The sequence below is a fragment of the Oncorhynchus kisutch genome, linkage group LG26 (genome assembly GCF_002021735.2).
Source record: "Oncorhynchus kisutch isolate 150728-3 linkage group LG26, Okis_V2, whole genome shotgun sequence".
Lineage (NCBI taxonomy): Eukaryota > Metazoa > Chordata > Actinopteri > Salmoniformes > Salmonidae > Oncorhynchus > Oncorhynchus kisutch.
In genome coordinates, this window is record NC_034199.2 from 18195982 (window position 1) to 18221812 (window position 25831).

Here is a 25831-nt window from a genome sequence, read left to right on the forward strand (position 1 = left end):
ACCAAAGTAACAAAGTCCACCATCAGTAACACACTACGCCGCCAGGGACTCAAATCCTGCAGTGCCAGACGTGTCCCCCAGCTTAAGCCAGTACATGTCCAGGCCCGTCTGAAGTTTGCTAGAGAGCATTCGGATGATCCAGAAGAAGATTGGGAGAATGTCATATGGTCAGATGAAACCAAAATATAACTTTTTGGTAAAAACTCAACTCGTCGTGTTTGGAGGACAAAGCATGCTGAGTTGCATCCAAAGAACACCATACCTACTGTGAAGCATGGGGGTGGAAACATCATGCTTTGGGGCTGTTTTTCTGCAAAGGGACCAGGACGACTAATCCGTGTAAAGGAAAGAATGAATGGGGCCATGTATCGTGAGATTTTGATTGAAAACCTCGTCCATCAGCAAGGGTATTGAAGATGAAACATGGCTGGGTCTTTCAGCATGACAATGATCCCAAACACACCGCCCGGGCAACGAAGGAGTGGCTTCGTAAGAAGCATTTCAAGGTCCTGGAGTGGCCTAGCCAGTCTCCAGATCTCAACCCCATAGAAAATCTTTGGAGGGAGTTGAAAGTCTGTGTTGCCTAGCAACAGCCCCAAAACATCACTGCTCTAGAGGAGATCTGCATGGAGGAATGGGCCAAAATACCAGCAACAGTGTGTGAAAACCTTGTGAAGACTTACAGAAAACATTTGACCTCTGTCATTTGCCAACAAAGGGTATATAACAAGGTATTGAGATAAACTTTTGTTATTGACCAAATACTTATTGTTCACCATCATTTGCAAATACATTTTTCTGGATTTTTTTTTCTCATTTTGTCTGTCATAGTTGAAGTGTACCTATGATGAAAATTACTGGCCTCTCATCTTTTTTTAATTGGGAGAACTTGCACAATTTGCACAATTTGAGAACTTGCACAAAAAACTTGTACATAGATGGTGTTTGAGGGAAAATAACCTAGCTCTAAACTGAAGTTTTGCTTTTCTGAGAGTTAAAGGCAGAGTTAAAGGCACCCCAGCTAGAACATTCTGAGAATCATGTGTTTCTTAGAGCTTGGTGAGAGTGTGGTTGTCCTATGGTTATTTTGCATACAACCTTCCCACAAATTTCTGGGAATGGTGCAGGATAGTTGCTTGGCTTTGGAACATTCTCAGCACATTTAAATAACTTATAAAAAAATATAAAAAAATAATATTTCATTCCTTTAACAGATTTCTTTTTAAATGTTTACATATTTTCATGTATTATTTCCTGCAAACCCTACCACCCCTCCCCTAATTGGAGTAAACTAATAAGCAACAACACTTTTTTTATGGCGGTTTTGGAGCAGTGGCTTCTTCCTTGCTGCGCGGCCATTCAGGTTAAGTCAATATAGGACTCGTTTTACTGTGGATATAGATACTTTGTACTTGTTTCCTCCAGCATCTTCACAAGATCCTTTGCTGTTGTTCTGGGATTGATTTGAACTTTTCACACCAAATTACATTCACCTCTAGGAGACAGAATGCGTGTCCTTCCTGAGCGGTATGATGGCTGCGTGGTTCCATGGTGTTTATACTTGCGTACTATTGCTTATACAGATGAACGTGGTACCTTCAGGCATTTGGAAATTGGAAATTGGATGAACCAGACTTGTGGAGGTCTAAAAAAAAGATCTTGACTGATTTCTTTCGTTTTTTCCCATGATGTCAAGCAAAGAGGCACTGAGTATGAAAGTAGGCCTTGAAATACATCCACAGGTACCCCCCCAAGTGACTCAAATTATGTCAATTAGCCTATCAGAAGCTTCTAAAGCCATGACATAATTTTCTGGAATTTTCCAAGCTGTTAAAGGCACAGTCAGCTTAGTGTATGTAAACTTATGACCCACTGGAATTGTGATACAGTGAATTATAAGTGAAATAATCTGTCTGTAAACAATTGTTGGAAAAATTACTTGTGTCATGCACGAAGTAGATGTGGTTGAAAAACAAGTTTTAAATGACTCCAACCTAAATGTATGTAAACTTCTGACTTCAACTGTATATTTTGTTTGTTTTTAGTCCTGGCCTTCCTATTTCTGATGTCCATTCAGTTTGATTTCTATTTGACATATATTTTTAACAGTATATTTTACATTTGTTATCTTGTTGTTATTTGTCCCACCCTTCAGCACCATTGAACCCCTCCCATCTATCTCTTAACACCGTCTATATTGGATTTCTGGTAAGGCGAGGGGTGGGGGTGTGTCTTTTTGTCAAAGCAGCTGGTGAGCGATGTCTAATATTAAAGAAGTCTCAAGGCATTGCTCGCCTGAGGTAGAGTACCTTATGATAAGCTGTAGACCACACTATATACTAAGAGAGTTCTCATCTATATGATTCGTAGCCGTCTATTTACCACCACAGACCGATGCTGGCACTAAGACCACACTCCACCATCTCTATAAGGCCATAAGCAAACAAGAAAATGCTCATCCAGAATGCTCCTAGTGGCCAGGGACTTTAATGCATGCAAACTTAAATCAGTTTTACCAAATTTTTACCAGCATGTCACATGTGTAACCAGAGGGAAAAAAACTGTAGACCACCTTTACTGCACACACAGAGATGTGTACAAAGCTCTCCCCCGCCCTCCATTTGGAAAATCTGACCAAAGTTCTATCCTCCTGATTCCTGCTTACAAGTAAAAACTAAAGCAGGAAGTACCAGTGACTCGCTCAATACGGAAGTGGTCAGATGCTGTGGATGCTACGCTACAGGACTGTTTTGCTAGCACAGTCTGGAATATGCTTGGGGATTCATCCAATGGCGTTGAGGAGTATACCACCTCAGTCGTCGGCAACGTTGTCCCCACAGTGACCGTACGTACATATCCCAACCAGAAGCCATGGATTACAGGCAACATCAGCATCAAAATAAAGGCTAGAGCTGCTGCTTTCAAGGAGTGAGACACTAATTCACTCACGTCGGTAGCCATGAAGTGCTTTGGAAGGCTGGTCATGGCTCACATCAACACCCTCATGCCAGAAACCCTAGACCCACTCAAATTCGTTATACCGCCCCAAAAGATCCACAGACGACGCCATCTCAATCGCACTCCACACTGTCCTTTCCCACTTTTACAAAAGGAACACCTATGTGAGAATGCTGTTCATTGACTACAGCTCAGCGTTCAACACCATAGTGCCCACGAAGCTCATCACTAAGCTAAGGACCCTGGGACTAAACACCTCCCTCTGCAACTGGATGCTGGACTTGCTGATGGGCCGCCCCCAGATGGAAAGGGTAAGCAACAATACGTCTACCACGCTGATCCTCAACACTGGGGCCACTCAAGGGTGTGTACTTACTCCCCTGTTCACCCACGACTGCGTGTCCAACACCATCATTAAGGTTGCTGACGACACAACAGTGTTAGGCCTGACTACCGACAACGATGATACACCCTATAGGGAGGAGGTCAGAGAAAGTATTTTGGTCTGTAAAGTATTTTCCGTTATATGCCCAGTAAGACTAGCTGTCACCATTGGCGTCGGCTAATGGGGAGCCTAATAAATCAAATGAAACAGAAGGCTGGTTGACCAGCATAACCAGGTAGACAAGTGGTCACCAGCTGTTTGATCGCGATCGACTGGTCGATCTCCAAGGCATTCATAGACAATAGGCAAAAAATGATGTAAAGAACGCTACCTAAAGCCTTGCGTTCCTATTTTTATTTATTTATTTGCGCTATTGGTGGTAGGTGCACCAGATTCAGCTGCCACGTCTGTCTGCAGTAACGTAGCAGGCATAAAAGAAAGTTAAAGCAAAGTTCATACTGTGAGATTTCTAAACATTTTAAAACCAGGAGTAGAGAGACAAATACAAATACAGCAAAGAGATGCTGTTTTTGAGTGTGTTCATGTTTAAGATTTTACTCAGCACTGTCAACACCTTTTATGAAATACTTTTATAAGCCATAACAGGTGCATTCTTCCTACTTCCACTCGCACTACAACCAGCACTGCAGCTGTAATTAATGAGTGTTTTGACTTGCTTTGTTATTAATGGCTCTTTTTTAATATCGAGGAATATTTCACTTTCTCTTTTCATTGGAGTAACAACATGAATTTGTGCATGAGGCATGAGTTTCTCTATCAGCTGGAAGACAGTGTCCCTTTTTGGTCAGTATCAGCAGATAAAAGGGAGAGCGGAGGGACGTTGAGAGGCGGACCCTCAGTCTGCTGCTCTCTCCCTCCACTGAGACTAACCATCAGATGCAGGCACCAGCAGCCCAGTAAAACTACAATAAAAAGCTAATTATTTCAGCTGCACACTCAGCTGTGCCTCACAAATAATACAACAACTGATCTATTATCGGAGTTATTATTTGGCATACTTCAAATATATAAATTGTCCAAACAACAATGCATTGGCAGGGCAATTCAAGCAAAGCCAATATGCTGTGATGTATTGGGCGTATAGCACAAACCTCATTGCTACAGTACAGTTTTTAATAGATTAATGTTGCATATACATATGTTTGTTAAGGTATGTAACAAAAAAATCTGTGTAGTAGATCTCGGCTTTCATTTTGAGAGAGTGATCTTGCCTCAGGTTGGTGACCACTGAGCTAGGCCATGCTGGTCAGACCAGCTCCACCAGCATCTGACCAGCGCTGACCAACATACACCAGAACGAACTAGCTTGAAATGTATGCTGGTCTATGCTGTTTTTTACAGCAGGCTATTCCTAGATAGATATTTTGTGACTGCTGCAAAATGTCAAAGTGAAAAAACAGACTAATGACTGGTTTGTCATGAGAAGAGGCGGGTTTAGCATTTAAACTACGTCATACTGCCCAGAGAGAGAGGGAAAAGGAGCCAAGAGAAAGAGCGTGAGAGAGAGATGACTGCTCAGAAAGAGAGAGAAATTACAAAAAAGGATTTAGAAAGGGAAATGCAGAGGTGAAATGGCATTATTGTTTATAACAGATGTGTCTATGAAAGGGCACATATTGAATTCACTCTCTCACAGCCAATCAAAGGAGATGTGGCACTGACAGGGAGAGGCTAAACTCTCGATGCTAGCTGATAGATGAACGGAGAGACAAAGCCTTCGATAGCCAGCCTAGTGTGCATGGGAAATGCCACACACACACACATGCTCGGGCAGGATTCAAAATGAGTGTGTTTCTGTACGCTTCAAATTAAATGCTGTCACAAACATTGTTGCGTGTATCTATCTCTACATGCAAACACATCTAAATACAGTACATCCACAGTATAATCTACAGGGGCCATACAAGTGTAAGGATACATAGCATGAGTGCCTCACCCTGCAGCTAAGCAGCTCAGTGGCTGGCTACACTGGCAGTTTGTTACCTCTGATCTCTCAGCAGTGATAACAGCTGGCGGCAGCAACATCTGCCCTTATTTCCCAACCATCTATCTGTCAACTTGTTCTACCTGGGAAGTGGCACATACCATCGAGCATACAGTGCATTATCCTTAAGAGGTTCTGTCAGGGCCAGAGGCTAGAGGTTCATTCTGATGCAGCATGACGGATACTGACTGGAGAGCTTAAGATCTTAACCTTTGATGTCCAGAAGGCAAGCTAGTAGACTAGTATTTACCCACAGTATTTTCTTCTACTTTCTATACTTGCTTACCTTCAGGGCCCACTGTGGTATTTATAGCTATTTTCAATCAGTTAAAATTAATACACATATGTATTTCATTTTTTAATGAAGGAGTGTCCCAGCTAGTACATTTGGTTCCTTGAAAGTTGTGGGACTGTACATTTTCGGATTCCCATTGGTTCTAGGAATGAAGCCATACGTTTCCTGACTGGAAAAAGTATTTTAAAATGTTCTGAGAGCATTACCAAAATGTAAATAAAATGTAACCATGTTTGAACTTTTAGGAAACGTTCTGTTAAAGTCCATATTGGATTTCAATATATGGCAAATAGAAATCAAATCAAACTTTATTTGTAACATGCGCCCAATTACAACATGCGTATACCTTACTGAAAAATGCTTACTTTCAAGCCCTTAAAGTACATTTGGTTCCTTGAAAGTTGTGGGAATCTTTTAAGCCCTTGGTTCTCTCCAGACCTGACTGCACTTGATCAGAACAAAAACATCCTGTGGCGTTCTGCATAGCATCGAACAGCCCCCGTGATATGCAACTTTTCAGGGAAGTTAGGAACAAATATAGACAAGCTAAGGCTAGCTTTTTCAAGCAGAAATTTGCATCCTGTAGCACAAACTCAAAACAGTTCTGGGATACTGTAAAGTCCATGGAGAATAAGAGCACCTCCTCCCAGCTGCCCACTGCACTGAGGCTAGGGAACACTGTTACCACCAAAAAATCGACTATAATTGAGAATTTCAACAAGCTACGGCTGGCCATGCTTTCCACCTGGCTACCCCTACCCCGGTCATCAGCCCTGCGCTCCCCATAGCAACTCTCCCAAACCTCCCCCACTTCTCCTTCACCCAAATACAGATACAGTGCCTTGCGAAAGTATTCGGCCCCCTTGAACTTTGCGACCTTTTGCCACATTTCAGGCTTCAAACATAAAGATATAAAACTGTATTTTTTTTGTGAAGAATCAACAACAAGTGGGACACAATCATGAAGTGGAACGGCATTTATTGGATATTTCAAACTTTTTTAACAAATTAAAAACTGAAAAATTGGTATATTGCACAAATCTGGCCTTTATGGAAGAGTGGCAAGAAGAAAGCCATTTCTTAAAGATATCCATGAAAAGTGTTGTTTAACGTTTGCCACAAGCCACCTGGGAGACACACCCAACATGTGGAAGAAGGTGCTCTGGTCAGATGAAACCAAAATTGAACTTTTTGGCAACAATGCAAAACGTTATGTTTGGCGTAAAAGCAACACAGCTCATCACTTTGAACACACCATCCCCACTGTCAAACATGGTGGTGGCAGCATCATGGTTTGGGCCTGGTTTTCTTCAGCAGGGACAGGGAAGATGGTTAAAATTGATGGGAAGATGGATGGAGCCAAATACAGGACCATTCTGGAAGAAAACCTGATGGAGTCTGCAAAAGACCTGAGACTGGGACGGAGATTTGTCTTCCAACAAGACAATGCAAAATCTACAATGGAATGGTTCAAAAATAAACATATCCAGGTGTTAGAATGGCCAAGTCAAATTCCAGACCTGAATCCAATCGAGAATCTGTGGAAAGAACTGAAAACTCCTGTTCACAAATGCTCTCCATCTAACCTTACTGAGCTCGAGCTGTTTTGCAAGGAGGAATGGGAAAAAATGTCAGTCTCTCGATGTGCAAAACTGATAGAGACATACCTCAAGTCACTTACAGCTGTAATCGCAGCAAAAGGTGGTGCTACAAAGTATTAACTTAAGGGGGCTGAATAATTTTGCACGCCCAATTTTTCAGTTTTTGATTTGTTAAAAAAGTTTGAAATATCCAATAAATGTCGTTCCACTTCATGATTGTGTCCCACTTGTTGTTGATTCTTCACAAAAAAAATACAGTTTTATATCTTTATGTTTGAAGCCTGAAATGTGGCAAAAGGTCGCAAAGTTCAAGGGGGCCGAATACTTTCGCAAGGCACTGTAGCTGATATTCTGAAAGAGCTGCAAAATCTGGACCCCTACAAATCAGCCGGTCTAGACAATCTGGATCTGGTCTCTTTATAAAATGATCGGTGAAATTGTTGCAACCCCTATTACTAACCTGTTCAACCTCTATTTCGTATCGTCTGAGATTCTCATAGATTGGAAAGCTGCTGCGGTCATCCCCCTCTTCAAAGGGGAGACACTCTAGACCCAAACTGCTACAGACCTATATCTATTCTACCCTGTCTTCTAAGGTCTTCGAAAGCCAAGATAACAAACAGATTACCAACCATTTCGAATCCCACCGTACCTTCTCCGCTATGCAATCTGGTTTCAGAGCTGGTCATGGGTGCACCTCAGCCACGCTCAAGGTCCTAAACGATATCATAACCGCCATCAATAAGAGACATTACTGTGCAGCCATATGCATCGACATGGCAAAGGCTGTCGACTCTGTCAATCACAACATTCTTATTGGCAGGCTCAACAGCCTTGGTTTCTCAAATGATTTCCTCACCTGGTTCACCAACTACTTCTCTGATAGAGTTCAGTATGTCAAATCGGAGGGCCTGTTGTCCGGACCTCTGGCAGTCTCTATGGGGGTGCCACAGGGTTCAAGTCTCTGGCCGACTCTCTTCTCTGTATACATCAATGATGTCGCTCTTGCTGCTGGTGATTCTTTGATCCACCTCTACGTAGACGACACCATTCTGTATACCTCTGGCACTTCTTTGGATACTGTGTTAACTAACCTCAAGATGAGCTTCAATGCCATACAACTCTCCTTCCCTCCTTCCTTCCAACTGCTCTTAAATTCATGTAAAACTAAATGCATGCTCTTCAACCAATCACTGCCCGCACCTGTCTGCCCGTCCAGCATCACTACACATCATTACTCTGGACAGTTCTGACTTAGAATATGTGGACAACAACAAATACCTGGGTGTCTGGTTAGACTGTAAACTCTCCTTCCAGACTCACATTAAACATCTCCAATCCAAAATTAAATCTAGAATCGGCTTCCAATTTCGCAACAAAGCATCATTCATTCACTTCATTTTTAGGGCCTTCCTCTGACACCGCCAGGTATAGAGGTCCTGGATGGCAGGAATGTACTGGGCCGTACACACTACCCTCTGTAGTGCGTTCCGCTCAGAAGCAACCAGTCAGGATGCTCTCAATGGTGCAGCTGTAGAACCTTTTGAGGATCTGGGGACTCATTAAAAATCTTTTCAGCCTCCTGAGGGGGAATAGGTTTTGTCGTGCCCTCTTCATGACTGTCTTGGTGTGCTTGGCCCATGATCATTTGTAGGTGATGTGGACACCAAGGAACTTGAAGCTCTCAACCTACTCCATTACAGCCCCGTCAATGAGAATTAGGGTGTGCTCGGTTGTCCTTTTCCTGTAGTTCACAATCATCTCCTTTGTCTTGATCACGTTGAGGGAAAGGTTGTTGTACTGGCACCACACGGCCAGGTCTCTGACCTCCTCCATATAGGCTGTCTCATCGTTGTCGGTGATCAGGCCTACCACTGTTGTGTCATCGGCAAACGTAACGATGGTGTTAAAGTCGTGCCTGGCCATGCAGTCATGAGTGAACAGGGAGTTCAGGAGGGGCCCCCATATTAAGGATCATCGTGGTGGATGTGTTGTTACCTACCCTTACCACCTGGGGGCAGCCCATCAGGAAGTCCAGGATCCAGTTGCAGAGGGAGGAGTTTAGTCCCAGGGTTCTTAGCTTAGAGATGAGCTTTGTGGGCACTATGGTGTTGAACGCTGAGCTGCATTTAATGATTAGCATTCTCACATACGTGTTCCTATTGTTCTGGTCTGAAAGGGCAGTGTGGAGTGCAATAGAGATTGCATCAGCTGTGGATCTGTTGGTGTTGTAGGGTTTCTGGGATAATGGTGTTGATGTGAGCCATTATCAGCATTTCAGAGCATTTCATGGCTACAGATGTGAGTGCTATGCGTTTGTAGTCATTTAGGCAGGTTACGTTATTGTTCTTGGGCACAGGGACTATGGTGGTCTGCTTTAAACATGTTGTTATTACAGACTCAAACAGGTAGAGGTTGAAAATGTTAGTGAAAGCACCTGCCAGTTGGTCAGCGCATGTTTTGAGTACACGTCCTGACAATCCGTCTGCCCCTGCGGCTTTGTGAATGTTGACCTGTTTAAAGGTCTTGTTCACATCGGCTACGGAGTGCATGTTCACTCAGTCGTCCAGAACAGCTGATGCTCTCACGCATGCTTCAGTGTTACTTGCCCTGAAACGAGCATAGAAGTAATTTAGCTCATCTGGTAGGCTCGTGTCACTGGGCAGCTTGTGGCTGTGCTTCACTTTGCAAGCCCTGCCACATCTGACGAGTGTTGAATCGTTTTACACTGGCTCCAATCTTAGTCTTGTATTGATGTTGTTACTGTTTGATGGTTCGTCGGAGGGCATAACGGGATTTCTTATAAACTTCCGGATTAGAGTCCCGCTCCTTGAAAGCGGCAGCTCTACCCTTTAGCTCAGTGCGGATGTTGCCTGTAATCCATGGCTTCTTGTTGGGGTATGTACATACGGTCACTGTGGGGACGACGTCATCGATGCACTTATTGATAAAGCCAGTGACTGATGTGGTGTACTCCTCAATGCCATCGGAAGAATCCCGGAATATATTCCAGTCTATGCTAGCAAAACAGTCCTGTAGTTTAGCATTTGCTTCATTTGGCCACTTTCTTATTGACCGAGTCACTGGTGCTTCCTGCTTTAGTTTTTGTTTGTTTAGTTTTTGTTTTTGTTCGCCCTCCATTTGCCAAATGGACTTTGTACGTGTTTCTGTGTGTGGAGTAAAGGTGGTCTAGAGTTTTTTCCCTCTGGTTGCACGTTTAACATGCTGGTAGAAATGTGTTTTTCCTGCATTAAAGTCCCCCGCCACTAGGAGCGCCACCTCTGGGTGAGCGTTTTCCTGTTTACTTGTGGCCGATACAGCTCATTGAGTGCGGTCTTAGTGACACCATTGGTTTGTGGTTGTATGGAGAGAGCTACAAAATAGTGTGGTCAACAGCTTATCATGAGATACTCTACCTCAGGCAAGCAAAACCTCAACACTTCCTTAGATTTCATGCACCAACAGTTTGTTTTACAAATATACATAGACCGCCACCCCTTGTCTTACCAAAGGCCGATGTTCTATCCTGCCAAAAAAGCTGAAAACCTGCCAGCTATATGTTATTCATGTCGTCATTCAGCCATGACTCATTGAAACATAAGATATTACAGTTTTTAAATGTCCCGTTGGTAGGATATACGTGATCGTAGTTAGTCTATTTTTATTATCGATTGATTGTACGTTGGCTAATAGGACCAATAGTAAAGGTAGATGACCCTTTCGGCGACGGATCTTTACAAGGCACCCGGATATTCGTCCACGATACCTTTGTCTCTTTCTCCAGCGAATTACGGGGATGAATGCCTTGTCGGGTCTGAAGTAAATCCTTCCCGTCCGACTTGTTGAGGAAAAAGTATTCCTCCAGTATGGGGTGAGTAATTGCTGTCCTGATAATAAAAAAGGCTATTTTCGGTCATAAGACAGGGTGGCAGAAAGATTATGTACAAAATAACTAATGCGATAAATAAATAATGCGAAAAAACATACACAATAGCACAATTGGTTACGGGATCGTAAAACAGCAGCCATCTCCTTCGACGCCATCTGAATACTTTACATAAGTATTCTGACCGTTTACTCAGTACATTGTTTAAGCACCTTTGTACCGCAATCTTTAAGTCATACCACAGAATTGGATTGAGGTCTGGGCTTTGACTAGGCCATTCCAAGACATTTAAATGTTTCCCCTTAAACCACTCGAGTCTTGCTTTAACAGTATGCTTAGGGTCATTGTCCTGCTGGAAGGTGAACCTCCGCCCCAGTCTCAAATCTCTGGAAGACAAACAGGTTTCCCTCAAGAATGTCCCTGTATTTAGTGCCATCCAGTGTACACCCTAAAGTGGTCCTATGGACAGATACTCCCTTCAGGGTTATCATTGGTCTCTTTGTTGCCTCTCTGATTAATGCCCTTGCCTGGTCCGTGAGTTTTGGTGGACAGTCATCTCTTGGCAGGTTTGTTGTGGTGCCATAGTCTTTCCATTTTTTTAATAATGGATTTAATGGTCCTCCGTGGGATGTTCAAAGTTTCAGATATTTTTTTAGAACCCAACCCTGATCTGTACTTCTCCACAACTTTTCCGTTTTAAAAATAAATACATTTTGAAATGTTATTTTTAAAATTTAACTTCACCAATTTGACTCGTTTGTGTATGTCCATTACATGAAATAGAATAAAAATCCATTTCAATTACAGGTCGTAATGCAACAAAATAGGAAAAACACCAAGAGGGATATATACTTTTGCAAGGCACTGTACATATTGTATGTGTAACATATATTGAGCTGCGGAAGTAATGTCCTCCTAAAGGAAAATAAACATCATAGATAAATAAATCAATCGATCAATCTTACCTGATGCAGGTTGATCAACACATCCTTCTCAGGGGCATGGCCTCCTGCAGCCATGGGGTCCGGGGTCCGGCGGAGTGGGAGTGGGGGGCTATGTGTGGTTAGGGAGGGAGGTGGGTGGAGGTGGGAGGAGAGTAGCTAGAGCTTGGGGATCAGCCCTTCTCTTTCACAGTGGGGGTTTCAGGAAGCCTGTGGAGTGGCATAACCTGTGTAGGCAAGAGAGAGAAGTACAGGGGGACAGTTAAGTGAGAAGGGAACCTAGTTTCGCCTGTTAACAGTCACACTGACAGACACACATATACAAACACCAACCCTAGCTTCAGTTGCAGACCTAACCCTAACTCCAGCCACAAACCTAACCCTGACCCTAGCCCCAGCCGCAATCCTAACCCTGACCCTAACCCCAGTCACAACCCTAACCCTGACCCTAGCTCTAGCTGCTACCCTAACCTTAGCTCCAGACGCAACCCTAACACTGATCCTGCCACAACCCTAACCCTAGCTCCTGCCGCAACCCTAAGGAGTTGGCATATACAGTATATGATATCAGTTAAAGCTAAGTAGGAGAAAAACATTGACAGTTCTTTACTCTGCTATTCTATTCCACAGAATGAATAGACATCGTATACACAAAATAACCAAACACACAGACTGCAGAAATACAGCAGGTCAGGCCCTCTCAGAATAGTGGTCAGTACAAGCATCTGCTTCTGATTATCCCAATCCAGTTCCCCTCCATGCCATCACTCCTGATGAATTACAGTGGCATCCTGCCATCCCCAAAGGCATGCCCAACACCAACTGTCTCTCTATCCTCCCTTTTCTCTGAGACCAATGCCCCTGACCACCTGTCTATATGTCTACTCTCTTATATGCCCAACAAACAATCTCAGTGCCAGCATGCTTGTCAGTGCAACTTTAGGTAAGGCCATTGGCCATGTGAATTTTGCAGCCCTCTCAACCTGAAAGGATGGCACGACGATTAATGCCTCTACAGCCTTGGCCCTTTAGGAATGTGCCTAATGACAGTCCTCTCTTATCACTGGTTGATAAATAGAGATACCAGGCTTTGGTGTCCTTTTAACTGTTGCAATGTTCTTTGGTGTCCCTAACATGTAATGTTTACAAGGTAGCTACACATAGTGTAACTACACAATTCATAAATTGTGTGATTTTGTTTATCACAATTTATTAGATTGTGTCTAATCACACATTATAAATTGATGCACATGTAATTCAAAAACAAATGGAAAGAGCAATAGGAGTGGTTATAACTTATCTGTGGCATTGACACGGCACAGAGTGGCATTACAAACGCAGCAGATTAAAATAACTGGCTGCAACTGTTTGACCTTATAAACAATACTTTACAGAAACAAAAGCTCTGTGACAGGAGCATGTTGTTTCTACTAATACACACAAGAACAATAGAGCTTGATTAAAGTAAACGTATCAATCCACAGCTACAAATGACTGTTGGAGCTATACAACCATGAAAGGATTAATTTAAATGTTCTCTAGATCTTCAATTCAGATCAAAATGTATATTATTATTCATCTCACTCACTTCTCTGCCCGTTACCTCTGTCAAACCTTCATGTCAGCAGGACTAACTTGTTTTTGGGGTTAATCACCTGAAGGGGCAGTTTGAAGGACAACGATCTGGGAAGTACTACATTCATTTCGTAAATCTGCAACAGCCGTCTGCCATACTTGACTCAACTATATTGACGCAAGCATGGTCCCTATAGGCCGACTTGCGTCACAAGTCTTAGCACGTTGCCAAGGAATCGTCTCGTGCAAGCCCCAAAACAGCTACGCTATATAGCTAGCATATTAATAGACAGACATTTATTTTAATGTTTGTTTACGTTATACAATAAACCAAAGTGCAAGTGGAAAACTGCTATCAATGTAACAAGGCTTGCCAAGGGCACCTTGGGATCACCTAATAATCCTGACGTTGCCAAAATAGCCGCGGCTGACTGATTTCTGCTTGGGGAGAAGCAACAGGTGTTTCTTTCTCATCTGTGTAAACATACCATGAACAGTAGAGCCGTAATTACCCAGGCCAGGGCAGTGGGAGAGAGGGCAAGGGGGCTGAAAACAATCTTTCCCCCCACCAAAGATCCGCCTGCCTGGATGACATCCAGGATCCGGACCAAAAAAATCTGGTCCAGACGCTTTGTTATGTATTTTTATGCCCAGTGCCAGTCGCGTTCGAGCTGGCTAGGATTGGTCGCTCAGAGAATAACTCGATATAACGAATAGTGTCCCCAGTGAACAGTATGGTACTTGCTGTGGGGCACTGGAACTGAGGCTCCCCATTGGTTAGAAAAATGCCACATATACTGTATGTGCCACATAAAATTGATAAACAACTATATGGTGAAAATTCCACAACAGCCTATAAGAGGGCAAGGTGGAACAATTTCCATTGTTCACTATTTGTAGGGTTGCAAAGCTACCGGTAGTAAGTTACCAAAGTTAGAAAAATCTTAGGTAAAATATGGCAATCTATGGTAAGTTTGGTAATTTATACTTTTAAAACTTTATTCATATATAGCATTCATTTTCTATATCTGTATCCATATTGTCCAGTAGTTTATAGTGGAAACACCATATTGTTGAAGAGAAAATAGCCTAATTTATGAGAAAGAAAAGCAGCTTAACTCTCCAACTCTTCCAACCATTGACTTTTTCACAACTGCAACCAGTTTGGTTGCAAATATTTACAACAAAGACATATTTCTATATTAGAATAAATAAGTGCTTGTAAAACATTTGACATAGAAATAATATTTCATGCTGAAACCCTCATATTAAACACCAATGGTATTCATTTAGTTGATGGTTCATATTTAGGATAATGTTTTACAGCTTTGTTATTCACATTTTTATTTTAAAATCTTATTTGAATATTTAATATATTTTACTTGTGATAAGGCCACAAAGAGTGCCAGAGATAGTTTCAGATACTGCCGATAACCTGAAGTACCCCAAAAGAACACTATATGTAATGTGATCCAATACACACAAAAAAACTTGAAAGTCACAAAAATTCTGGAAGTTGAAAGATAACAAGTTTACAGTAATATATCCTCCCTTTGCAACCCTACATACAGTGCCTTCAGAAAGCATTCAGACCCCTAGACTTTTCGATATTTTGTTATATTACAGCCTTATTCCAAAATGGATTACATCGTTTTTATCCTCATTAATATACACACAATACCCCATAATGACAAAGCAAAAACAGGTTTTAAGACTGTTTTGCTAACTTTACATAAGTATGCAGACTCTTTACTCTGTACTTTGTTGAAGCACCTTTGGCAGCGATTACAGTCACGACTTCTTTGTCTTGGCTGCGTGCTTAGGGTCATTGTCTTGTTGGAAGGTGAACCTTTGCCACTGTCTGAGGTCCTGAGCGCTCTGGAGCAGGTTTTCATCAAGGACCTCTCTGTACTTTGCTCCATTAATCTTTCCATCGATCTTGACTAGTTGCAGTCCCTGCTGCTGAAAAACATTCCTACAGCATGATGCTGTCCCCACCATGCTACACCATAAGGATAGTGCCAGGTTTCCTTCAGATATGACACTTGGCATTCAGGCCAAAGAGTTTAATCTTGGTTTCATCAGACCCGAAAATCTTGTTTCTCATGGTCTGAGAGTCTTTAGGTGCCTTTTGGCAAATTCCAAGCGGGCTGTCATGTGACTTTTACTGAGGAGTGGCTTCTGTCTGTCCACTCTACCATAAAGGCCTGATTGGTGGAGTGCTGCAGAGATGGTTGTCCTTCTGGAAGGTTCTCCCATCTCCACAGAGGAACTCTAGAGTTCTGTCAGAGTGACCATCCGGACCAAAGCCCCTCTCCACCTGATTGCTCAGTTTGGCCAGGCGGCCAGCTCTAAGAAGAGTCTTGGTGGTTCCAAACTTCTTCCATTTAAGAATGATGGAGGTCACTGTGTTCTTGGGGGACCTTCAATGCTGCAGAAATGTTTTGGTACCCTTACCCAGATCTGTGCCTCGACATGATCATGTCTCAGAGCTCAACGGACAATTCCTTCAACCTCATGGCTTGGTTTTTGCTCTGACACGCACTGTCAACTGTGGGACCTTATATAGACAGGTGTGTGCCTTTCCAAATCATGTCCAATCAATTTAAGTCATTTTGGGGTATTGTGTGTAGATTGCTAAATTTGTACAAATTCAATAAAAATGAAATGTTTAAATGTCTTGAGTCAATAAGTATTCAAGTTCAGGAGTAAAGATTTGCTTAACAACATAAGTTGCATGGACTCATTCTGTGTGCAATAATAGTGTTTAACATGATTTCTGAATGACTACCTCATCTCTTTACCCCACATATACTATTATTAGTAAGGTCCCTCAGTCCAGCAGTGAGGATGGATCAACAACATTGTAGTTACTCCACAATACTAACCTAATTGACAGAGTGAAAAGAAGGAAGCCTTTAAGGAACACAAATATTCCAAAATATGCATCCTGTTTGCAACAAGGCACTAAAGTAATACTGCAAAAAATTGGCAAAGCAATTCACATTTTGTCCTGCATAGAAAGTGTTATGTTTGGGACAAATCAAATACAAAACATTACTGAGTACCACTCTCCATATGTGACCCGTTTCAGGAAACTAGGCGTGTGTAGCATGTCACTACTTTACAGGAGAAACTTTTTGGGGGCAGAAATTATTTCTGGTAATGTGAACATTCATGTGCCCTAATAACAAATGTGTATTCCATCTGAAAATACAAATAACATTGTTAATTTTACATGCCTAGTTGATTTAGCCATGGAGAAAGTCAGCAACCTTCCCGCTAGCCATGATTGGCTGAGATAATGAGTGGGCTGGAGATGTTGAGAGATGATTTAGGATCGGTCTGCCATGTAGAACGCTTCTGTCTATAACATGAGCTGGTCAGTATGTGTAGATAATCCTTTCTAACCTGGCTTTTTTGAAAGATATCACGTAGTAGAACTGCATAAGTGTTGCTCTCCACTTTCTGGAGGACCGAGTTTTGAAATCAGTGGAATTAGAGTATGATAGCTAAGGAGATGAAGAAAATTCTGCCGTTTGATTGCAAATATGCAGACAGCATTGAAAAGAGATTACATCTTCAAACTAAGGCCAACCATGGCATCCGTGACGGGTAAGATAGTCTAGATTCTAGTCTACATTTTAGTCTAGAAAATAGTCTACATTTTCAGATATGATACGTTTTACATTTTGTCAGAAAGTCATTTTCATTTCAAGTTAAAGTGTACTGTTAGCTGGCTAACATTAGCTGGCTGGCTTGCTAGCTAACATTATGTGTATGATCTGTGTAGTAATATTATTCATATCTCAGAGCCATTTGCATTGCTAGTTATAGCTTCATGTTAGCTAGCTAACAATGAACATGGTTGGTTAGCTACCTGCAGATTTATGCAGTAGTAATGTTACGAGTTGGGATTATGGTTCATTGTTTAGCTAGCTAGCTACATGTCCAAACAAAAGACTCCACTATGCAAGTAACCATTTCAATAGAATGTTCATGATGTCACTGCGACAACTGTCGATAGACGTAGCTGGAAGCAGAATAACTGACGAATTTACAAAACCTCAACACCTGTTGAATATGGCCGGTGTCAGTAAAGGTTGGCTAAAAAGCATAGTTAAATTGTTGCCAGCAGCACAATTGCAGTCACCAACGTTCTGGATAACATAAAAACAGCCTAACCAGCTCTACTAGGGCGAGTAAAATGGTTAGAGTGAGTTGTTCTCTCATTTGTGTCTGAAAGTAGCTAGCCAACTTTAGCCAGTTAGCTTGGGTGCTTGACTGCTGTTGTTAGGTCAGAATGCTCAGATCAACCCTACTCATTGGCCATAGCGTCCAGTGTGAGCTCTGAATGCTCCGACACTGAATTTACGAAATTTAGTTTACGAACGCCCAGAGCCCACTCTGGCTCTCCAGATTAAATTTACAAACACACCTGTAGTATAAAACAGCCTTTCAGTCTTGAAATCTGTGGTTGTTTAGTACACAGCCTCACATGTGAATCCTTAAACATGACTAGAATCCACTACACCACTGGATTCTTGCCGTAAGCTCAGGCCCTTTGCATCGGATCATCGCTGCTAGTGAGCTGCTACCGAGTGACTAAAGTGGCTAACGCTCATGTCCCAAAGCTAGCACCAGTTAGCCGCGAACCTAGCAGCTTCCCTGTTTCATCTATTTTTTTATATATTTTATTATTATTTTTTATTTTTTTTTACCTTTATTTTACTAGGCAAGTCAGTTAAGAACAAATTCTTATTTTCAATGACGGCCTAGGAACAGTGGGTTAACTGCCTGTTCAGGGGCAGAACGACTTGTAACTTGTTAGCTCGGGGATTTGAACTTGCAACCTTCCGGTTACTAGTCCAACGCTCTAACCACTAGGCTACCCTGCCGCCCCTGCCGCTCTAACCACTAGGCTACCCTGCCGCTGTTCACTGGACCCTATGATCACTTGGCTACATAGTTGATACCTGCTGGACTGTTCATTAATCACGCTACTCTATTTTGTTAATTTTGTTTATCTGTCAGCCCCAGCCTCGAACTCAGGCCCTGTGTGTAGTTAACTGACCCTCTCTGCCCGTTCATCGCCATTTTACCTGTTGTTGCTGTCTTAGCTGATTAGCTGTTGTTGTCTTACTCGTTGTTGTCTTAGCTAGCTCTCCCAATCAACACCTGTGATTGCTTTATGCCTCGCTTTAATAGAGGTCGACCAATTATGATTTTTCAACCCCGATACCGATATCGATTACTGGAGTACCAAAAAAACGATACCGATTAATCGGACGATTTATACAAATGTATTTGTAAAAATGACAATTACAACAATACTGAATTAACACTTATTTTAACTTAATATAATACATCAATAAAATCAATTTAGCCTCAAGTAGATAATGAAACATGTTCAATTTGGTTGAAATAATGCAAATACAAAGTGTTGGAGAAGAACGTAAAAGTGCAATATGTGCTATGTAAGAAAGCTAATGTTTCAGTTCCTTGCTCAGAACATGAGAACATATGAAAGCTGGTGGTTCCTTTAAACATGAGTCTTCAATATTCCCGGGTAAGAAGTTTTAGGTTGTAGTTATTATAGGACTATTTCCCTCTATACCATTTGTATTTCATTAACCTTTGACTATTGGATGTTCTTATAGGCACTTTAATATTGCCAGTGTAACAGTATAGCCTCCGTCCCTCTCCTCGCTCCTCCCTGGGCTCGAACCAGCAACACAACGACAACAGCCACCACATCGAAGCAGCGTTACCCATGCAGAGCAAGGGAAACAACCACCCCAAGGCTCAGAGCGAGTGAAGTTTGAAACGCTATTAGCGCGCGCTAACTAGCCAGCCATTTCACTTCGGTCACACCATGCTTGACGCACAACGAAGAGCTGCTGGCAAAACGCACGAAAGTGCTGTTTGAATGAATGTTTACACGCCTGCTTCTGCCTACCACCGCTCAGTCAGATACTTAGGTATGCTTGTATGCTCAGTCAAATTATATGCAACACAGGACACGCTAGATAATATCTAGCAATATCATCAGTTAACTAGTGATTATGATTGATTGTTTTTTACAAGATAAGTTTAATGCTAGCTAGCAACTTACCTTGGCTTACTGCATTTGCGTAACAGGCAGGCTCCTTGTGGAGTGCAACGAGAGAGAGGCAGGTCGTTATTGCGTTGGACTAGTTAAATGTAAGGTTGCAAGATTGAATCCCCCGAGCTGACAAGGTGAAAATCTGTCTTCCTGCCCCTGAACGAGGCAGTTAACCCCACCGTTCCTAGGCCGTCATTGAAAATAAGAAAATGTTCTTAACTGACTTGCCTAGTTAAATAAAGATTAAATAAAGGAGTAAAAAAAATATATATATATATATATTTCTTTTCATCGGCAAATCGGCGCCCAAATATACCGACTTGAAATCGGCCCTAATTAAGTGGCCATTCCGATTAATCGGTCGACCTCTACTCTCTAATGTGAATATGCCTTATATATTGTTGTTTAAGATAGTTATTATTGTTATAGTTCACTGTGGCACCCCTAGACCCACTCAACATGCCTCAGATACCACTTTTGTCCCACCTCCCACACATGCGGTGACCTCACCCAGCACAACTAGTGCGTCCAGAGATGCAATCTCTCTTATCATCACTCAATGCCTAGGTCTACCTCCACTGTACCCGCACCCTACCATACCCTTGTCTGTACATTATGCCCTGAATCTATCCTACCATGCCCAGAAATCTGCTCATTTTATTCTCTGTCCCCAACGCACTAGACAACCAGTTTTGATAGCCTTTAGCTGTACCCTCATCCTACTCCTCCTCTGTTCCTCGGTGATGTGGAGGTTAACCCAGGCCCTGCGTGTCCCAAGGCACTCTCATTTGTTTACTTCTGTAACCGTAAAAGCCTTGGTTTCATGCATGTTGACATCAGAAGCCGCCTCCCTAAGTTTGTTTTACTCACTGCTACAGCACACTCAGCCAACCCTGATGTCCTTGCCGTGTCTGAATCCTGGCTTAGGAAGGCCACCAAAAATTCAGAAATTTCCATCCCCAACTACAATATTTTCCGTAAAGATAGAACTGCCAAAGTGGGAGGAGTTGCAATCTACTGCAGAAATAGCCTATAAAGTTCTGTCATACTTTCCAGGTCTATGCCCAAACAGTTTGAGCTTCTAATTTTAAAAATAAGTCTCTCACTGTTGCCGCCTGTTATAGACCCCCCTCAGCTCCCAGCTGTGCCGTGGACACCATATGTGAATTGATGGCCCCCATCTATCTTCAGAGTTCGTTCCGTTAGGTGACCTAAACTGGGATATGCTTAACACCCCGGCAGTCCTACAATCTAAACTAGATGCCCTCAATCTCATGCAATTATCAAGGAACCTACCAGGTTCAACCATAAATCTGTAAACATGGGCACTCTCATAGATATTATCCTGACCAACTTGCCCTCCAAATACACCTCTGCTCTTTTCAATCAGGATCTCAGCACTTCTCAAAACACTTCTGCGAGCAGGCCTTTCTAATCGACCTGGCCCGGGTATCCTGGAAGGATATTGACCTCATCCCGTCAGTAGAAGATGCCTGGTCGTTCTTTAAAAGTAATTTCATCACCATCCTAAATAAGCATGCCCCTTTCAAAAAGTGTAAAACTATAGATACAGATACAGATATAGCCATTGGTTCACTTAGACCTGACTGCCCTCAACCAGCACAAAAATATCCTGTGGCGGACTGAGTCCCCGCGATATGCAACTTTTCAGGGAAGTCAGGAACTAATACACGCAGTCAGTTAGGAAAGCTAAGGCTAGCTTTTTCAAACAGAAATTTGCATCCTGTAGCTCTTACTCCAAAACGTTTTGGGACACTGTAAAGTCCATGGAGAATAAGAGCACCTCCTCACAGCTGCCCACTGCACTGAGGCTAGGAAACACTGTCACCACCAATAAATCCACGATAATCGAGAATTTCGATAAGCATTTCTCTATGCGTTCCTTCTGGCTACCCCAACCCCGGCCAACAGCTCCGTACCCCCCACAGCTACTTCCCCAAGCCTCCCCAGTTTCTCCTTCACCCAAATCCAGATAGCAGATGTTCTGAAAGAGCTGCAAAACCTGGAACCGTACAAATCAGCTGGGCTAGACAATCTGGACCCTCTCTTTCTAAAATTATCTCAGCTAACTGGTCACCATAACAACACCCACCCATAGCACGCTCTCCAGAAGGTATATCTCACTGGTCATCCCCAAAGCCAACACCTGCTTTGGCCACCTTTCCTTCCAGTTCTCTGATGCCAATGACTGGAACGAATTGCAAAAATCGCTGAAGTTGGAGACTTACCTCCCTCACTAACTTTAAGCATCAGCTATCTGAGCAGCTTACCGATCGCTGTAGCTGTACATAGCCCATCTGTAAATAGCCCATCCAATCTACCTACCTCATCCCCATATTGTTTTTATTGACTTTTTTTTTGCACACACTGTATAGACTTTTTCTATTGTGTTATTGACTGTAAATGTGTTTATTCCATGTGTAACTCTATGTTGTTGTTTGTGTTGCACTGCTTTGCTTTATCTTGGCCATGTCGCAGTTGTAAATTAGAACTTGCTCTCAACTGGCCTACCTGGTTAAATAAAGGTGAAAATAAAATGTAAATAAAGCGATGGGTGCTTAAAACTTAAGAGGGTGTGGGTATAGACAACAAAGAGCTCTCCAGTAGGTGTACAAAAACATTAAAAGGGCCATTTTCTCAAAAGCGAGGTTACTTTTCCATTGTTCCTCAACTGTAGTGTATGATATACAATTTTCTAGCTCTGAGTCTCTAGTTTTATCCAATGTAAAAAACACACGGTCAGTCGGTCAGTCAAATATTTTACAAGTATAGTGGTGGTGGCTTCATGTTATGGGTATGCTTGTAATCATTAAGGACTGGGGAGTTTTTCAGGATTAAAAATAAACAGAATGGAGCTAAGCACAGACAAATTCCTAGAGGAAACCCTGATTCAGTCTGCTGGGAGATGAATTCTACTTTCAGCAGGACATTAACCTAAAACACAAGGTCAAATCTACACTTGAGGTGCTTATCAAGAAAACAGTGAATGTTCCTGAGTGGCTGATTTTTGACTTGAATGTACTTGAAAATCTATGGCAATACCTGAAAATGATAACAAACAATTTCAAAGAGCTTGAATATCTTTTAAGTATAATGGGCAAATGTTGCACAATCCAGGTGTGGAAAGCTCTTTGATACTTACCCAGAAAGGTGCCCCTACAAAGTATTTACTCAGGAGTATTAATAGTCAGGCTATGTAAATTAGATACTTCTGTATTTCATTTTCAATAAATTTGCTATAATTTCTAAAAACATATTTTCACTTTGTCATTATGGTGTATTGTTTGTAGATCGTTGAGAAAAAAATATATTTTATACATTTTGAATTCAGGAGGTATGAATACTTTCTGAAGGCCACAATACCAACAAGCCTATCAAAGGGCCCGCCTACTGTATTAAGACTATGGTGTAGCTAGCTACTAGTTCCAGCCTCCACCTCTAGATGCCCTTGAGATTCCCCAGTGTCTGTGAAAGTGGGCCACTGCACTCGGAGCCCGAACAAGTATATAGTTACGCTAAAACTGTAATTGAAAGGCATGCGTGTGCATGCTCCGTCTGTTGCAGTAAGCAGTTAAAAAATCCAATCATGATGAATAGCCTGGCCATAGATATTATCCCACCCATGGAGAATCCCCCTTTACGTTTTAGTGCTGAAGCTATCTGAATGTGACACGGCTCTAAGAATGCCAGTCTTGAGCACGACTAGTTTTACTGCCTCCTTGTGCCCTTAATAGAGATGTCTCGAGGTCTGCACAATAAATACTAAGGGTCCTACCTTCCCTTCTCTCTGGTATGCCAGGGTGTCTTCCTAGTTAGCAGCCAGTGGAGTGTGTCGCCACCCTGGCCACAGCTAACCTCCACAAAGAAAGGAACCTCTCTCCAGTCAACCACCTTAACCTCTCGACAGACCCGTATCAAATGACAAGCCCGTCACATTACAGTATCTGGCTGACTAACAGCAGGGTCTAGGCTCTAGGGGCTGTGGGGGGGGGGGGGGGGGGGGGGCAGTTATGTAGAGGGATGCATGATGAAGTGTGTGTGTCTTTCAGTGGTGTAAAGTACTAAAGTACTTAAGTATTTATTTTTAGGTACTGTATCTGTACTTTACTATTCATATTTTTGACTGCTTTTACTTCACTACCATACATTCCTAAAGAAAATAATGTACTTTTTACTCCATACATTTTCCCTGACACCCAAAAGTACTCGTTACATTTTCATTGCTTAGCAGGGCAGGAAAATGGTCTAATTCACACACTTATCAAGAGAACATCCCTGGTCATCCCTTCTGCCTCTGATCTGGAGGACTCACTAAACACAAATCCTTTATTTGTAAATTATGTCTGCGTATTGTTGTGTGCCCCAGGCTATCTGTAAATTTAAGAACATTTAAAATTGTGCCGTCTGATTCGCTTATTATTAACTGTTTATACTTTACTTTTGATACTGTACTTAAGTATATTTTTTCAATTATATTTACTTTTGATACTTAAGTTTATTTAAAACCAAATACTTTTAGACTTTTACTCAAGTAATATTGTTCTGAGTGACTTTCACTTTTACTTCATTGTCTTTTAAGGTATCTTTACTTTTACTCAGGTATGACAATTGGGTACTTTTTCCACCACTAGTGTGTCTCAACATGTTTATATGCCTGGCATCTGAGGAATGCCTCCATCCATCTCCCCTCATCGAATTAACTCAAAATAATGTTTACGACCACAAATAACGATAACTGTAGCAACCTTGTGTTTATGAAGATGGATATCGAGTTTTCCATGCAGGGCTACAGGCCTGAAGTTTGAGGGTTTGAGACCTGGCTGTGTGGTACCAGGACAACAACCTCTCCCTCAATGTGAGCAAGACAAAGGAGATGATGGTGGACTACAGGAAAAAGAGGGTCAAACATGCCCCCATTCACATAGACAGGGCTGTAGTGGACCGGGTCGAGAGTTTCAACTTCCTTGGTGTTCAAATCACCAACAAACGATCATGTTCCAAACACGTGTCGTGAAGAGGGCATGACAACGCCTTTTCCCCCTCAGGAGACTGAAAAAGATCTACAGCTGCACCACCGTGAGCTTCCTGACCGGTTGAATCACCGCCTGGTATGGCAACTGCTCGGCATCCAACCGTAAGGCGTTGCAGAGGGTAGTGTGTACAGCCCAATATTCAAGGCAGTGTTAGAGGAAGGCACAAAAAATGGTCAAAGACTCCAGTCACCCAAGTCGTAGACTGTTCTCTCTGCTACCGCACAGAAAGCAGTACCGAAGTGCCATGTCTAGGTCCAAAAGGCTCCTTAACAGCTTCTACCCCCAAGCCATAAGACTGCTGAACAATTAAGCTAATGGCCACTTGGACTATTTGCATTGACACCACATCCCCCTTTGTTTTTACATTGCTGCTACTCACTGTTTATTTTCTCTGCATAGTCACTTTACCCCTACCTACATGTACAAATTACCTAGACTAAACTGTACCGCTACCTCATGTTTACAGGCTCATTATTTTTATTTTAGGAAATATTTTCTTAAAACTGCATTGTTGGCTAAGGGCTTGTAAGTAAGGTGTTGTACACCTACACCTGTTGTATTTGGCATATGTGACAAATACATTTTTATTTGATATTGAAATTTTTTACAGCTTTGAATGATTTTATGTGTGGTATGACTGCTAGTTAGCCTATTGCAGACCTGGACAAATGGATCCACCTACCACTATTGTTAATAGGGGAGCTTTTTGAGCTGTGTGTCTCTGTCTCATGTCTTCACTGTTCTTTCATGCACAATGCTGCAACTGGCCTCTCCAGTGCCTATTTGTTTATTTCAACTTTATTTAACTAGGCAAGTCAGTTAAGAACAAATTCTTATTTTCAATGACAGCCTATGAACAGTGGGTTAACTGCCTTGTTCAGGGGCAGAACGACCGATTTTATCTTGTCAGCTTGGGGAATTGAACTTGCAATCTTTCGGTTATTAGTCTAACATTCTAACCACTAGGCTATGCTGCCACCTATCAGATATTGCTATTTGAAAACCCCTTGATATAAAGGATGCGC

At 42.2% G+C, this 25831-nt stretch overlaps 1 protein-coding gene across 2 annotated transcripts in view; it reads right to left on the minus strand.

The window, feature by feature from the left end:
- Positions 1-25831, minus strand: part of LOC109870970 (anion exchange protein 3) — a 104328-nt gene that overhangs the window by 63412 nt on the left and 15085 nt on the right. For both annotated transcript variants that reach the window (XM_031805505.1, XM_031805506.1), the window contains exon 2: positions 12096-12298. In XM_031805505.1, coding sequence (XP_031661365.1) covers positions 12096-12149 — 54 coding nt within the window. In that variant the 5' untranslated portion in view covers positions 12150-12298. The remainder of the gene's footprint in view (positions 1-12095; positions 12299-25831) is intronic.